The sequence below is a fragment of the Lepus europaeus genome, chromosome 5, assembly GCF_033115175.1.
Source record: "Lepus europaeus isolate LE1 chromosome 5, mLepTim1.pri, whole genome shotgun sequence".
Taxonomy (NCBI): domain Eukaryota; kingdom Metazoa; phylum Chordata; class Mammalia; order Lagomorpha; family Leporidae; genus Lepus; species Lepus europaeus.
In genome coordinates this window covers 23567477-23582899 of record NC_084831.1, presented here as the reverse complement: position 1 = coordinate 23582899, position 15423 = coordinate 23567477, and the positions used below count along the sequence as shown (strand labels likewise).

The window sequence follows — 15423 nt, the reverse complement described above, 5'->3', positions numbered from 1 at the left end:
ATAAACCTTGAAAGCACTCAGCACTATGATTCCATTTATAAGACATGTTCAGAACAGGCAAACATATGAACAAACTGGTGGCTGCCTAAAGTCAGAAAATAGAATTTGGAGTGACTCCCAAAGGGTACAAGGTTTCTTTTTGGGCCAACAATGTTTCATTTTGACAATGTTCTCAAATTAGATTGCAGTGATGATTCTAGAATTCTGTGAATATGCTAAAAACCATAAAACCCTACACTTTAAGTGGGTATCATGTATGGAATGTAAATTATATGTCAATAAGGCAATTTCAGTGGAAAAGTGTTACATAAATAAATAGAGTCACAGAAGTACAGAACCTCCTGGGGTTAGCTTCTTTTCATTCAGCACAATTATCTGGAAATTGATGCAGGTTGCTGCATGTATTAACACTTCATTCTCATTCCATTTTATTGCTGAGTGAACAATATTCCATTCTATAGAAGAATCATAGTTCAAACTTACTTTTTAATCAATACTGAGAGTTAGTTTTGACCAAAGGTATCTTTTTTCTCCTATGAGTTGTTTTTTTCATATCCTTGGTCCCTTTCCCTCTTCTCCCACCATTTTTATTAGCCCTTTATCATATGCAATGTAAATTTTTTCCAAATTTAACTTTGCTTATTATGATTTTCATAATTAGGTGTTTGACTTAAAAAAGATTTATTTATTGATTTGAAAGTCAGAGTTACAGAAAGAGAGACAGAGACAGAGAGGCCTTCTATCCACTGGTTCACTCCCCAAGAGCCCACAATAGCCAGGGCTGAGCAGGCTGAAGCCAGGAGCCAGGAACTTCATCCAGGTCTCCCACATGGGTAGCAGGGGCCCAAGCACTTGGGTCATTTGCGCTCCTTTTCCCAGGCCATTAGAAGGGAGCTGGATCAGAAATGGAGCAGCCAGGACTTGAATTGGCACTCATATGGGATGCTTGCCTTGCAAGTGATGGCTTTACCCACTATGCTACAACATCAACCTAAGATTTTTATCTAATGAAATATTTCCTTGCCAGCACTGTGGCTTAACAGGCTAATCCTCCACCTTGAGGCGCCGGCACACCGGGTTCTACTCCCGGTCGGGGCGCCGGATTCTATCCCGGCTGCCCCTCTTCCAGGCCAGCTCTCTGCTATGGCCCGGGAAGGCAGTGGAGGATGGCCCAAGTCCCTGGGCCCTGCACCCGCACTGGAGACCAGGAGAAGCACCTGGCTCCTGGCTTCGGATCAGCAAGATGCGCCGGCCATGGCGGCCATTGGAGGGTGAACCAAAGGAAGAGAAAGGAAGACCTTTCTCTCTGTCTCTCTCTCTCACTATCCACTCTGCCTGTCAAAAAAATAAAAAAATAAATAAAATAATTTAAAAAAAAGAAATATTTCCCTAAATTTTCTCATGGTTGCATTTATTTATTTATTTGAAAGGCAGATTTACAGAGAGAAAGAGAGACAAGGAGAATACAAGAGCACTGTAAAGGGAGAGACAGAGAACATGCGACTAGGAGTGTTTTTTCATCTGCTAGTTCAACTCAATCCAGGTCTCCCACCTGGGTTCAGAAGCCCAAGTACTTGAGTCATCTTCTGCTCCTTTCCCAGGTGCATCAGCAGGGAGCTGGATAGGAAGTGGAAAAGCAGGGACTCGAACCAGCACTCATGTGAGATGTCAGCATCACAAGTAGTGGCTTAACCCACTGTGCCACAATGCCACCCCTCCCCACCATGGTTGCATTTTGTATGCTAAAATCTTTAATTCGTCTTAGTGAGTTGAGTCTTTGGGTCCACTAGCAGCTTGATATAGGAGAAAGCCCACTCAGCTAGGAATCAAAAGGCTTGGGTTCTAGTCCTGGCTGTGATACTACCTAGTAGGCCACCAGTTTGTGGAATCTGCCTTCTATACTTATTACAACTGTTTTGAGAAACAAGTAAGATTAAAGACATGAAAGAGACTGTCCAAAAATATTTAACAGATGCCTATTTATGAATAAAATTCAAAGCATTATATATACAATATTTGTATTGGTTATAATAGTACTCCCATTCCACATACCACAACTCAGCCTCAGAGAAGTAGCTTGCCCTCCCTCAAATCCTGTATCCAAAGAGGTCAAGAGACTTGTTGAAGGTAATAACTGAAGTCTAGAGAGAAGTAAACTCAGTTAGCTATACTCTACCTTTCTTCCCCAAGTCACAGCATCACCCTTTTGAAGTAAGAGCTGTTAAAGGGACTGGCACTCTGGCATAGTAGGTTAAGCATCTGTCTGTGGCACTGGCATCCCATATGGGCGCCTATTCAAGTTCCAGCTGCTCCACTTCCAATCCAGCTCCTTGCTGATGACATGGGAAAGCAGTAGAAGATGGCTCAGGTGTTTGGGTCCCTGCACCTGCATGGGAGACTGAGAAGAAGCTCCTGGCTCCTGGCTTTGGATCAGCTCAGCTCCACTCTGGCTATTGAAGCCATTTAGGGGAGTGAACCAGCAGATGAAGTCCTCTCTCTCTGTCTCTCCTTCTCTCTGTAACTATGCCTCTCAAGTAAACAAGTAAATCTTTAAAAAAAAAAAATAAAAGGTTCTGCTAAAAATGAATTGTCAATTCTTGTTTGTATTCATATCTCTGCATTAGAAACGAAACAACAATCAAAATAACTACTTTCTAAAAAAGGTACAATGTGGGCCGGCGCTGCGGCTCACTAGGCTAATTCTCCGCCTTGCGGCGCCGGCACACCGGGTTCTAGTCCTGGTCGGGGCACCGATCCTGTCCCGGTTGCCCCTCTTCCAGGCCAGCTCTCTGCTGTGGCCAGGGAGTGCAGTGGAGGATGGCCCAAGTCCTTGGGCCCTGCACCCCATGGGAGACCAGGAGAAGCACCTGGCTCCTGCCATCGGATCAGCGCGGTGCGCTGGCCGCAGCGCGCCAACCGCGGAGGCCATTGGAGGGTGAACCAACGGCAAAAGGAAGACCTTTCTCTCTGTCTCTCTCTCTACTGTCCACTCTGCCTGTCAAAAAAAAAAAAAAAAAATTAAAAAAAAAAAAAAAAGGTACAATGTGTAATTAGTATATGTCCGGGGTTACAGTGGAGAGAGTGAAATGAAAGAGCTTAATTTCAAGTTATAGGATCCTACCTTGCTTCCGACAGCCTGGGATTTTGATAAAGGCTCCATAGTCTGTCACCATAGCAACCTATAGAGACAGAAAAAAACCAATGTCACATAAATGAGAATCTTTCATCTGTAGCACTTAATCTACTCGCTCTGAATTTGCACTTGGAATCTAGTATACACTGCATAAAAGTGATGTTCTGTCAAACATTCTTTCTGTTCTTTTGAAGTTCAGACTAACAACTACGTGTGTACACAGTAAAAACTGGGGTGAGATTAGAGGATGTCACATGGTATGAGGGTAACTGAGGAAAGGCCAAATCAATCTTACACCTACTGAAATCAAAGGAATTTTATGAACAAAAGGAACGGCAGAAAACCAAGTAATAAAGTTACATTTATATTAGCTAGGACTGAGTTTTCCCACTTCAATAATGAGAACTCTAATAGTTTGAGATAGATCACGTAAGGAATCCCTTTTCCCTAGACTTCAAATCAAATCAGACCATACAGCTTGTTATATTTTAAAACAAATCTGAGTCTTGGTTTTTTATTAAGATAATTAAAGAAAAGCTGATACACAGACATCTGACAGAACCTGAAAAGCTGCACTCAGGGGGCAGATATTTGGCCTTGCTGTTAAGACGCTACTTGGGCTGTCCACATCCCACACCAGAATATCTGGGTTCAAGTAATGGCTCCACTCCCAATTCTACCTTTCTGGTAATGTGCACCCTGGGAGGCAGAAGGAGATACTCAAACACTTGGATTCCTGCTACCCTGAGGGAGAGCTGGGTTAAGTTCCTGGCTTCTGTCTGGCCCACACCCAGGTGTTGCAGGCATGTGGGGAATGAATCCATGGATGGGAAATCTTTCTTTTTCTCTGCCTTTCAAATAAATTTAATAAACAGAGAAAGAGACAAGTAATTAAGCCAGGAAAAAGAGCTATACTTTAAAAAGAAGAGATGGACCCCTAGAAAGATTTGTTCCTACGACTTTTGCAGAGATGATCTAAGATGGAAAGTTAGAGGCTTGGTAGTTCTCTATTATAGGTAACCAATAAGTGTTAGTGATCGAAGGCCCAGAACTCTGGCCAGAAAATCATTATCCCAGGCTCTATCTCCATCCCCCCACTTCTATAGTCCACACCACCCCATCTCTGAATTGGGATTAATGTCATCACTACATAATGCATTTATCACTATATTCAATATGCCCAAAATAGTATATAATTTCAAACATATAAATTATTTTCAGTGCCTTTAACTAGCTGTTTTCTTGGACTATCACTACTTCAGCTTAAAACTAAAATAAGAGGACAGAATAAAATGATCCCTGCTGTACTGCTATTCATTAACATAGACGGAATACAAAACACTACTCCAAATGTTTTGCATAATCTTCAATAGTTGGTATCATCACCCATTCATTCACCAGAGGACAAAATGATGCATGGAGATTTAAGTAAGTGACCCAAGTGCCAAAGCTAGTAAGTAGCAGAGCCAGGATGTGAACCCAGAGAGTTTTAGCTACACTAGAATTGCTCATGGGTTCCTTTTAGCTACAAAATTCTAATGGCCAAAAGTAACGTGACATCTGATATTCTATCTGCTCCTAACCACAATCCTAGGAAGTATATATAGTTAGGTCCCTAGGCTGCAGATAAGGCAGAATAGTTGAGATGTGGAAAGAACACAGGCTTTCGAGTGAGTGATGTAGTTTTAAATCCCAGCTCTGCCATCTCCTACCTGTGGGATTTTGAACACAACTTGCCTTTTGAGCCTAAGTTCTCATTTGTTCTCATTGTGTTGCTGCAAATAACAAATCATGTACATATAGTTGGCACTGATATCCGGCAGACAATAACATTCAATAAAGTGTAGCTTTTTAAAAATGTGCAGCCCAAGACACTTCAATGAAGCACAACAAGATCGGTGACTAGAAGAAAGGTACACAATTAACTTAGATACAAGCTAGGGACAGAACCTGCGTCCTTGATTTCTACCTACTCAGTACTTCCCACTTTACCAGACATCAACATTACTCACTTCAGTGTAGAAAAATGAAGATACTGAGACACAGCCCTTGAGCCAAGCTGTCTCTACAACACAGTGATGAAGAATGGGCTATAAAGCCAAAGATCCAAAGTCCTATTTTGCAGACTCTATTCGTTCATTTTTTATTACTAGGACAATACCTGAAGCTGGATATTTATAAAGAAAAGAGGTTCATTAACTAACAGTTTTGAAGGCAGAAAGTCCAAGATTGGGTACCCCAACTGTTTCAGCCTCTGGTGAGGGCTTAATGGCAGATGGCACCACAAAGGGGAGAGTGCATGCAGAGTGATCACATGGTGAGACATTAAGTAGTAGAGACAGAGGAAGAGCCAATCTTGTTCTTTTAAAGCAACCTTCTCGTGAGAACTAACTAGGGTCCCATGAGAACTACAATAATTCTTTACAAGAACAGTGCCCCAAACAACCTTTCTCTAGGCTCCACCTCTTAAGGGGTCTACCACCTCTTAACAATGTCACACTGAGGACCAAGTGTCTAACACACGAACCCTTCAGGGACAAGTCACATTCAAATCATAGGACTAATGCATAAAATATACTGGGAGAGGAACTAGACAGTCCCAAAGACACAGCACAATGATATAGATAATTAAAAACAAGGCAAGGTGGAACTAGGGAAAGGAATTTAGAGATTTGTTGGTCCAATCACATAATTTTTCTTTTTTTTCTTTTTTCTTTTTTTTTGACAGAGTTATAGACAGTAAGAGAGACAGAAAGGTCTTCCTTCCGTTGGTTCACCCCCCAAATGGCTGCTACAGCTGGAACTACATCAATCCGAAGCCAGGAGCCAGGTGCTTCTTCCTGGTCTCCCATGCGGGTGCAGGGCCCAAGCACCTGGGCCATCCTCCACTGCCTTCCCGGGCCACAGCAGAGAGCTGGACTGGAAGAGGAGCAACCGGGACTAGAACCCGGCGCCCATATGGGATGCTGGCGTCGCAGGCAGGCGCCAGCCCACATCATTTTTCAAATAAGTAAAGTGAAGACCAGGGACAAAATGTGCTTATACAAGCTCACAAAACAATCAGTTCTGTGTGGAGGGCCATACAGATAAAGAAGGTAAGCCTTTTCATTTTTAATTAAAGTAAAAGCAGGGGCAGGCATTTATCTAGCAGTCAAGATGCCTGGCAAGACACCCACATCTCATACCAGAGTACCTGGGTTTGCTTCCCAGTTCTGGCTCCTGTCTCTAGCTTCATACTAATGCAGACCCTGAAAGGCAGTAGTAATGACTCAAGTAACTGGGTTCCTGCCACCCACCACATGGGAGACCTGGACTGAATCTGGCTCCCAGCTTCAGCCACAGCCACTGCAGGCATTTGAAAGGGAAACCAATGGGTGGAAGAGTACATGCTCTCTTCCTATCTATATGTCACTTTCTCTACCTCTCAAAAAACTTAAAAATCAGTGAAAGCAAATTTCTTTCTTCTGCCCCAATGTACTTTGTCTGGCTTTTGTTTCAAGTTTCTACAAAAAGGGCTGAGGAGTTTCATAATGGGTAACACTATTAAAAAGCATAATTACCTAATCAACTTAAAAGTAACATCTGGAAGTTGGAGTCCAAATCACTTGCTGCTTTAAATTAAGATGACCTCACTTTTCAATCCAGACGCCCCAGTGTCACATCATGGTCTTCAGAGGCATTACAACAGGCCTTAATTTGGCCTCTCCCAAAAGGAAAGATTAATGTGCTTCAGAATGGATGCACTCAATTGTTCAGTTAGGAAAAGGCACTCTTGCTCATTTCTAATACCAGGTGTTTGCATCACTATGTCTCCTAGGGTGCAGTCAGAGTTGAAATTAACAGGATAGCACCTGCCATAGATGATCATACAGTCTGCCTGGTGTTCCAAAAATAATTAGTCAAATGGCTCAGGGGAGAAAATTCAGTAATTATCTCAACTGAATTCAAGCCTTGGGTAAAATAAATTTCCCATCTTCAGGATTAGAGGTGGCACTAGCCTTGAAACTCATTATCTTCATAATGTAAACGATGAATTTGTGCCTCAAAGACATAAGTTACTTGTCCAAAGTCACAAAGTTAAAAAGTAGCACAGCAGGGACAGAAAAAAATTTTTAAACTTTTATTCCAATGCTATTTCTACCTTACCGACTTGAATCTCCTCTTAGCAGTTTTTTTTTTTTTTTTTGGCTACGTCAAGGCTAAGCTTAATCCTAACTCCTGGGGTCAGCGCTGTAGCATAGTGGACTAAGCCTCTGCCTGCAGCACCGGCATCCCATCTGGGCACCAGTTTCTATCTTTCTGATCCAGCTCTCTGCTATGGCCTAGGAAAGCAGTAGAATATGGCCCAAATGCGTGGGCCCCTGTACCTGCGTAGGAGATCCAGCAGAAGCTCCTGGCTCCTGGCTTCACATCAGCCCAATTCCGGCAATTGAGGCAATTTGGGGAGTAAATCAACAGATGGAAGACCTTTCTCTCTTTCTCTTTCTGTAACTCTACCTCTCAAATAAATAAATAAATTTTTTTAAAAAACGATCCCAACATCTACTGCTGCTATGCTTGTACTCCTTATCATGCTTAACTGAACACTGGCTTCTCAGTCATTCAGTCATTGGGCCCCACAAAGCTGTTTGGCCTGCCAAGAGAAGAACTGCTAGGAGATGGGCTGTACCACTAGTTTCCTCAAGAACAACTCGTTCTACAAGGCTTGGGTTCAACCTTATTCCAATATTTACTGAGCACTTCCTATATGCAAAATGTCACATCAGGTACTGTGAAATAAAAACCAATTAAGCTTAAGCATTTTGCACAGTGTTTAAGTCATGGCTTGGGATGCCCACATCCTGAGTGAGACTGCTTGGTTTAAGACCTGGCTTTACACTTTGGATTCATCTTACTGCTGAAGCACATCCTGGGAGGCAGCAGATGATGGCTCAAGTATTGGGTCCCTGTCACCCATCTGGGAGACCCAGACAAGAGTCCCTGGCTCCTGGCTTCAGCCTGTCCTACCCTTGGCTGTTGTGGACATACAAGCGGTAAACCAGCAAATATAAGAAGATCTTTCTCTCTGCCTTTCAAATAAAGTGAGAATAATTTTTTTTTTTAACTAAGAGATGCTATCTTAAAATGAATTTGAAGTAGTCACCAAGACATATGAGACAACCAGAGCCTCTATTCTCTAGTAACTCACAATCTGGTGAAGAAAAGAAAGAAATATATATGTAAAAATAATAAGAGACAGACTGTGATGAATGTTATAATAGAGCCGTACAAAACAACTGACTATGCAACTATCAGACTTCCCGTGTTTTCCTCCCATATCTCAATTAACTAAAAAGAATTCTCTAATGAGTTTTTTTGTTACTCCATACATTTATTTATTTTTTTAAAAGATTTTATTTGAAAGTCAGACTTACACAGAGAGAGAAGGAGAGGCAGAAAGAGAGGTCTTCCCTCCACTGGTTCACTCCCCAGATGGCTACAACAGCTGGAGCTGCGCTGATTCAAAGCCAGGAGCCAGGAGCTTCTTCTGGTTTCCCACGTGGGTACAGGGGCCCAAGGACTTGGGCCATCTTCTACTGCTTTCCCAAGCCATAGCAGAGAGCTGGATCAAAAGTGGGGCTGCTGGGATTCAAACCGGCGCCCATATGGGATGCCGGCACTGCAGGCAGAGGCTTTACCCACTATGCCACTATGTCGCCCCCCCCCCCCCCAATACATTTATGGACAATTGGACAATCCCAACTGCAGTTTAGAAAAAAGTTTAGAAAAAAGTTAATTGGAAAGAGGACTGATTTAGAATTCCAGGGGCTGGCGATGTGGCATCATGGCTAGGACTCAGCCTGTGGTGCCAGCATCCCATATGGGTGCTGGTTCAATGTCCTGGCTGTTCCACTTCCAATCTAGTTCTCTACTATGGCATGGGAAAGCAGTAGAAGATGGCCCAAGTGCTTGGGCCCCTACACCTAAGTGGGAGACCCGGAAGAAACTCCTGGCTTTCGATAAGCTGAGCTCCAGCTGTTGTGGCTATTTGGGAAGTGAACCAGCGGATGGAAGACCTTTCTCTCTGTCTCTCACTCTGTCTGTAACTCTACTCTCAAGTAAATAAAATCTTTAAAAAATAATAAAATAAAATGAACAGCATTCCAGCTTTGCCCTTAATCACTGGGTGATGATCTTCTTTTCCTAAAAAAAGATTTATTTAGTTAGTTAGCTATTTGAAAGGCAGAACAGCAGAAAAAGTGAAGGAAAGACAGAGAGTGGAAGATCTTCCACCCACTTCTTCAGTTCACAAGTAGCAGTAACAGCCAGAGCTGGGCCAGGCCAAAGCCAGGAGCCTGGAACTCCACCCTGGTCTCCTAAATGGATGGCAGGAGGAGTACTTGGGCCATCTTCCCCTGGAAACAGATCAGTTAGAAGTCTAACTGGTGGGGCCGGCGCTGCAGTGCTGGCCTGAAGCGCCAGTATCCCATATGGGTGCCGGTTCTAGTCTTGGCTGCTCCTCTTCCAATCCAGCTCTCTGCTATGGCCTGGGAAAGCAGTAGGAGACGGCCCAAGTCCTTGGGCCCCTGCACCCACGTGGGGATCCGGAGGAAGCTCCTGGCTCCTGGCTTCGGATCAGTGAAGCTCTGACTGTTGTGGCCATCAGGGGAGTGAACCAGAAGAGATGGAAGACGTCTCTCTCTGTCTCTACCTCTCTCTGTAACTCTGTCTTTCAAATAAATAAAATAAATATATATATTTTTTAAAGTAGTTTAACTGGCACTCTGATATGAGACGCCGGAGTCATAGCAGTGGCTGAATCTGCTGCTCCATAACACCAGCCCCATGGGTAATTAACTTCGGAGAACAGTGTCTTTATCCATTAAGTGAGGTTACCAATTATTTTTTTGGAGATTCAATAACACAGAAAGTTCAGAAAAGTTAATGTAATTTATTATATAATAAATTTATTAAAAATAAATATAATTTATTATATAATATAAATTATATAGTTAAAATTTTAAGGTCGTTGGTCTTCTTTATAAATACTAGGCACTCAATAAACATTCACTGGGGCCGGTGCTGTGGCATAGTGGGTAACGCTGCCACCTGCTGTGCTAACATCCCATATGGGCACCGGTTTGAATGCTGGCTTCTCTACTTCCAATCCAGTTTTCCACTATGGCCTGGGAAAGCAGTAGAAGATGGCCCAAGTCCTTGGGCCCCTGCACCCACATAGGAGACCCGGAAGAAGCTCCTGGTTCCTGGCTTCGGATCAGCACAGCTTCGGCTGTTGTGGTCATCTGGGGAGTGAACCAGTGGATGGAAGACCTCTCTTTCTCTCTGCCTCTGCCTCTCTGTAACTCTGCCTTTCAAATAAATAAATCTTAAAAAAAAAAAAAAAAGTTCACTGGTAGAATACTCTGAAAACAGTTGGCTAATAGCTAATTATCATGTAATTTCTCTTCCCCTAATTGTCACTTATATAGCATCCCTTTTTTTTTTTCCTTTAAAAAGATTTATCTATTTATTTGAAAGGCACAGTTAGAGAGAGAGAGGGAGAAAAGGAAAGAGAGATCTTCCATCTGCTGCATCACTCCCCAAATGGCCACATCAAAAGGGGCTAGGCTAGGCCAGGCCAAAGCCAGGATCCAGGAGTCCGGGTCTCTGATGTGGGTGCAGGGACCCAAGCACTTGGGCCATCCTCTGCTGTTTTTCCCAGGCACATTAGCAGGGAGCTGGATCAGAAGTGGAGCAACCAGAACTTGAACCAGTGCCCATTTGGTATGCCGGCGTTATAAGCAGCAGTTTAACCAGCTGTGCCACAGAGCCAGCCCCATGGCATCCTTTTTCAAAAATGTGCCGCTGAAATAGTAAGTTGGAAATATAAAGCAACATTACAGCAAACCATCCTTCCTTGATAATGCTATATAAAACTTACAATCATTAAAGCCTCATTTCACAGTAGAGAAAGTGATGGTCCAGGAGTCACTTTACCAGAAACCTGAGTCAGTTTGTGGGCAGCAGAATGTTCTCTCTCTTTTGTGCAGCACTGGATAAGTAAGGGCCTCATCACCAAAAAAATCAAGTTCACTTAAGAGTTACTACTTCCTTTTTCTGAGCTCTGGTACCTCACTAACCTTTGGGGATACCATTGGCCATAAAGAAAAAGAGGATCCAAGTTACTTGATATTTGTTAGAACGTTATTATCCTTTGTACCTTCAATGTTATATTACAAGTTGGGATCAATTTAATACAAATCAAGAGCCATAATTATCTGTAACCAATGGACAATCAAGAAGTCTATCCTCAAAGGCCTCAATTATTACTCAGAAATTAAACTTTTGTCAACCATAAGGTAAGTATGAACATTGTAAAAACAATACAATTAGAATACTTCAGGGGACCAGTGTTGTAGCTTAGTGGTAAGCCATCATCAATGATACCAGCATCCCATAAGGGCACTGGTTTGATTCCCAGCTGCTCCATTTCCAATCCAACTTCCTGCTAATGTACCTGGGAAAGCAGCAGAAGACGGCCCAAGCACTTTGGCCCCGGTAGCCACATGGGAGATCAGATGAGGCTCTCGGCTCCTGGCTTTGGTCTGGCCCAGCCCTGGGCATTGCCACCATTTGGGGAGTAAACCAGTGGATGGAAGATCTCTTTCTATCTCTTCCTTTCTCTATCTAAATCTACCTTTCAAATAAATAAATAAATCTATAAGAAGAAAATACTACAGGCACCCGTATGATACTGAAAACAATTTTTGCTTTACATTAACTTCGAGAAGACAACATTAATGAATTCCCATTGCCTTAGGTATTATATTTTGTAGATAATAGCTTATTTAACCAACACGATAATGTATACAAAAGGGCTGAGTCTAGAAACTAGGTTCTGCCTGGGCTGGAAGCGCTTGCTATCTAAACAAATACACCTACTCTCCCAAAGATTGACCATTCATTCAGTTATCCAAAAAATATCAAGCACCTACTATTTTCTAACCATCTATTTGGGAATGAGATAGAGATATACAACAAAACAGAGAGCACTCTGCTCCCATGATGCATAGTGTCTTACGAGGAAGGTAGACATTTAAAAAGTACACAGCTGGGGCCGGCGCCATGGCTCACTTAGTTAATCCTCCGCCTACAGCGCCGGCATCCCATATGGGTGCCGGGTTCTAGACCTGGTTGTTTCTTTTCCAGTCCAGCTCTCTGCTGTGGCCCGGAAAGGCAGTGGAGGATGGCCTAGATGCTTGTGCTTCTGCACCCCCATGGGAGACCAGGAAGAAGCACCTGGCTCCTGGCTTCGGATTGATGTAGTTCCAGCTGTAGCAGCCATTTGGGGGGTGAACCAACGGAAGGAAGACCTTTCTCTGTCTCTTTCTCTCACTGTCTATAACTCTACCTGTCAAATAAAAAAAAAAAAAAAAGTACACAGTTAAATACAGGATGAATCTATTTATTTATGATGGATAAAAGATCTCTGAGGAGACATAAGGGCTAAGATTTGAAGGATGAAGGTAAGTTGTTAGGAAAATGGGTAGTTACAAAAAACAGTACCCTAGTCCATTCCTACTAGTATAATGAAATAACACATGCTGAGTAATTTATAACAATAGACATTTATTTCTCACAGTTCTGAATGCTGGGAAGTTCAAGTTCCAGGTGTCAGCATGTAAAGTGTCTCAGAAGGGCAGAGCTCTCCTAACATAATGATTTCCTAAGAGGTTCCACAATGGGAATTAAGTTATCCACATGAATTTTATTGCTTTTTTAAAAAACAGCCCAACTAAGCAGCACTTTTTTTTTTTTTTAAGATTTATTTTATTTATCTGAAAGGCAAAGTTGCAGAAAGAGCAAGTGAGAAATAGAAAGATGGAATGAACAACCTGATGGTTCACTCCCAAATGGCCGCAATGGCCAGGAATGGACCAGACTGAAGCCTGGAGCCAGGAGCTTCATCTGGGTCTCCCACATGAATGCAGGGGCCATCTTCTGCTGCCTTCCCAGGCACTTCGGCAGGGAGCTGGATCAGAAGTAGAGCAGCCAGGACTCAAACTGGCATCCATATGGGATGCTAGCATTGCAGTCAGTGGCTTAACCTGTTACTTCACAATGCCGTCCCCTCCACATGAATTTTGGAGAGACCCAACATTCAAACCATATGCATACAACGGACCTCTAGAAGGTGATTAGCTATGAGGGTTCTGCCCCTGTGAATTGATTACTACCTTATAAAATGGTTTGAGAGGCAGTCATTTCCCGGTTGGGAGAGTCACATCCCATGTTGGAGTACCTAAGTTTGATGCCTGGCTCTGGCTAGTATCCCTAGTTTTCTACTAATGTGAACCCTGAGAGGCAGTGGTGATGGTTCAAGAGGTTGCCCCCTATGAGGGAGATCTGGATTGGGCTCCAGCGTTCTTGTTTCAGCCCCATCCAGCAGTTGCATGACTGGAAGTGGACACACATATCACACTCATCTGCTTTTCATCCCCAACTTATTCTCGATAAAAATGGCAGAATTTCGAAGCACAGAACATACCTCTCCTTGGAAAATAGTGTAGAGAGCAGGCAAGTTTTCCATGGTCTCAGGCCTCCCTGAATTCATTCTTAATGCTCTACGGCTCCTCCATTTCTCTTCTGCTAGAGCTAATTCAAGTGTCCTGTCACAATGAAAGAAAACAGACACCAATTAGAAAGACACCTACATGAAAGATAGGAACGTGCAGAAAGCCAGCAACCAATCTCTACAGATTTAACACATGTACATTTATCCAGATCTCTTTTGTCTATCCTAATTGTGAGGAGTTTTGGAAACCTAGATCACATTTCTATTCAGTTTGCTATTTATCTAAGGCCATTAGACTGCCGGTTTTGTTTGGTTGGATTTCTGCTTTTTTTGTTATTATTACTGTTGCTATTCTTTTCCAAGGGAAGCCTAAAATGGAGCAGGAGGGTACGAGTGACTAGATCTCTAAAAAATGTAATAGTAATAGGGCTAACATTTATCAAGCACTTACTCACGTCCAGCCATTGTGTTAAAACATCAGACATGCACTATCTCATTTCATCCTCAAACTCCAAGATATAGGTTCTATTATTATCATAATTTAGAGACGAAAAAACTCAAGTTTCCAGAAGTCAAATTACTAAGTCTATGGCAAAAATCCTGCAAATGGTGGAGTTAAACTGTGGCCCCAGAATCCATTCTCTTAGTGACTATGTTAGGCATTAAATCCAAATTGGCTTCAAAAAAGAGAGAAAAACAGGGGGCTGGTGCTGTGGCATAGTGGGTAAAGCCACCACTTGCAATGCTGGCATCCCATATGGGCACTGGTTTGAGTCCTGGCTGCTCCACTTTCAGTCCAGCTCTCTGCTATGGCCTGGGAAGACAGTGGAGGATGGTCCAAGTCCTTGGGCCCCTGCACCCATGTGGGAGACCCAGAAGAAGCTCCTGGCTCCTGGCTTTGGATCAGCTCAGCTGCAGCTGTTGCGACCATTTGGGGAGTGAACCAGCAGATGGAAGACTTCTCTCTCTCTCAGCCTCTGCCTCTCTGTAATCTGACTTTTTAAGTAAAATAAATAAATCTTAAAAAAAGAGCTTTTACTGTTTTTCCTAATAAATTATAACACATATGCTTATTGTAAAAGTTTAATACATTAATAAAAAGAAAATAATAACTATCCATAATTAAATTTGTTTTATATTGCATCAGATTTTTAAAAAGACTTATTTATTTGAAAGTCAGGGTTACACAGAGACAAGAGGCAGAGCGAGAGGGGTCTTCCATCTGCTAGTTTACTCCCTAATTGGCCACAACAGCCGGAACTGAGCCAATCCGAAGCTAGGCGCTTCCTCCAGGTCTCCCATGCAGTTGCAGGGGCTCAAAGACTTAGGCCATTTTCTACTGTTTTCCCAAACCACAGCAGAGAGCTGGATCAAAGTGGAGAGCTGGGACTCAAACCAGCACCCATATGGGAACCAGCACTGCAGCAGGAGGCTTTACCTGCTATGCCACAATGCCAGCCCCTCCATCACTTTTTAATATGTAAAAGTGGTTTTTTAAAAAAATATTTATTTTCGGGGCTGATGCTGTGGCACAGCAGGTTAACGTCCTGGCCTGAGGCGCCAGCATCCCATATGGGCACCGGTTCTAGTCCCAGCTGCTCCACTTCCGATCCAGCTCTCTGCTATGGCCTGGGATAGCAGTAGAAGATGGCCCAAGTTCTTGGGCCCCTACACCTCTGTGGGAGACCGGAAAAAGCTCCTGGCTCCTGGCTTCGGATCAGCATAGCTCTGGCCT

General features: G+C 43.0%; 1 protein-coding gene across 2 annotated transcripts in view; it reads right to left on the bottom strand.

Annotated features, from left to right (window-relative positions):
- Positions 1-15423, bottom strand: part of ZCCHC17 (zinc finger CCHC-type containing 17) — a 71925-nt gene that overhangs the window by 45620 nt on the left and 10882 nt on the right. Inside the window, exons 2-3 of one of the 2 annotated variants that reach the window (XM_062190833.1) lie at positions 13662-13782; positions 3122-3179 (exon numbers count right to left, since the gene is read on the bottom strand). In XM_062190833.1, coding sequence (XP_062046817.1) covers positions 3122-3179; positions 13662-13727 — 124 coding nt within the window. In that variant the 5' untranslated portion in view covers positions 13728-13782. Of the gene's footprint in view, positions 1-3121; positions 3180-13661; positions 13783-15423 lie in introns of those variants that run through there. The other variant, XM_062190835.1, reaches the window with a different exon arrangement.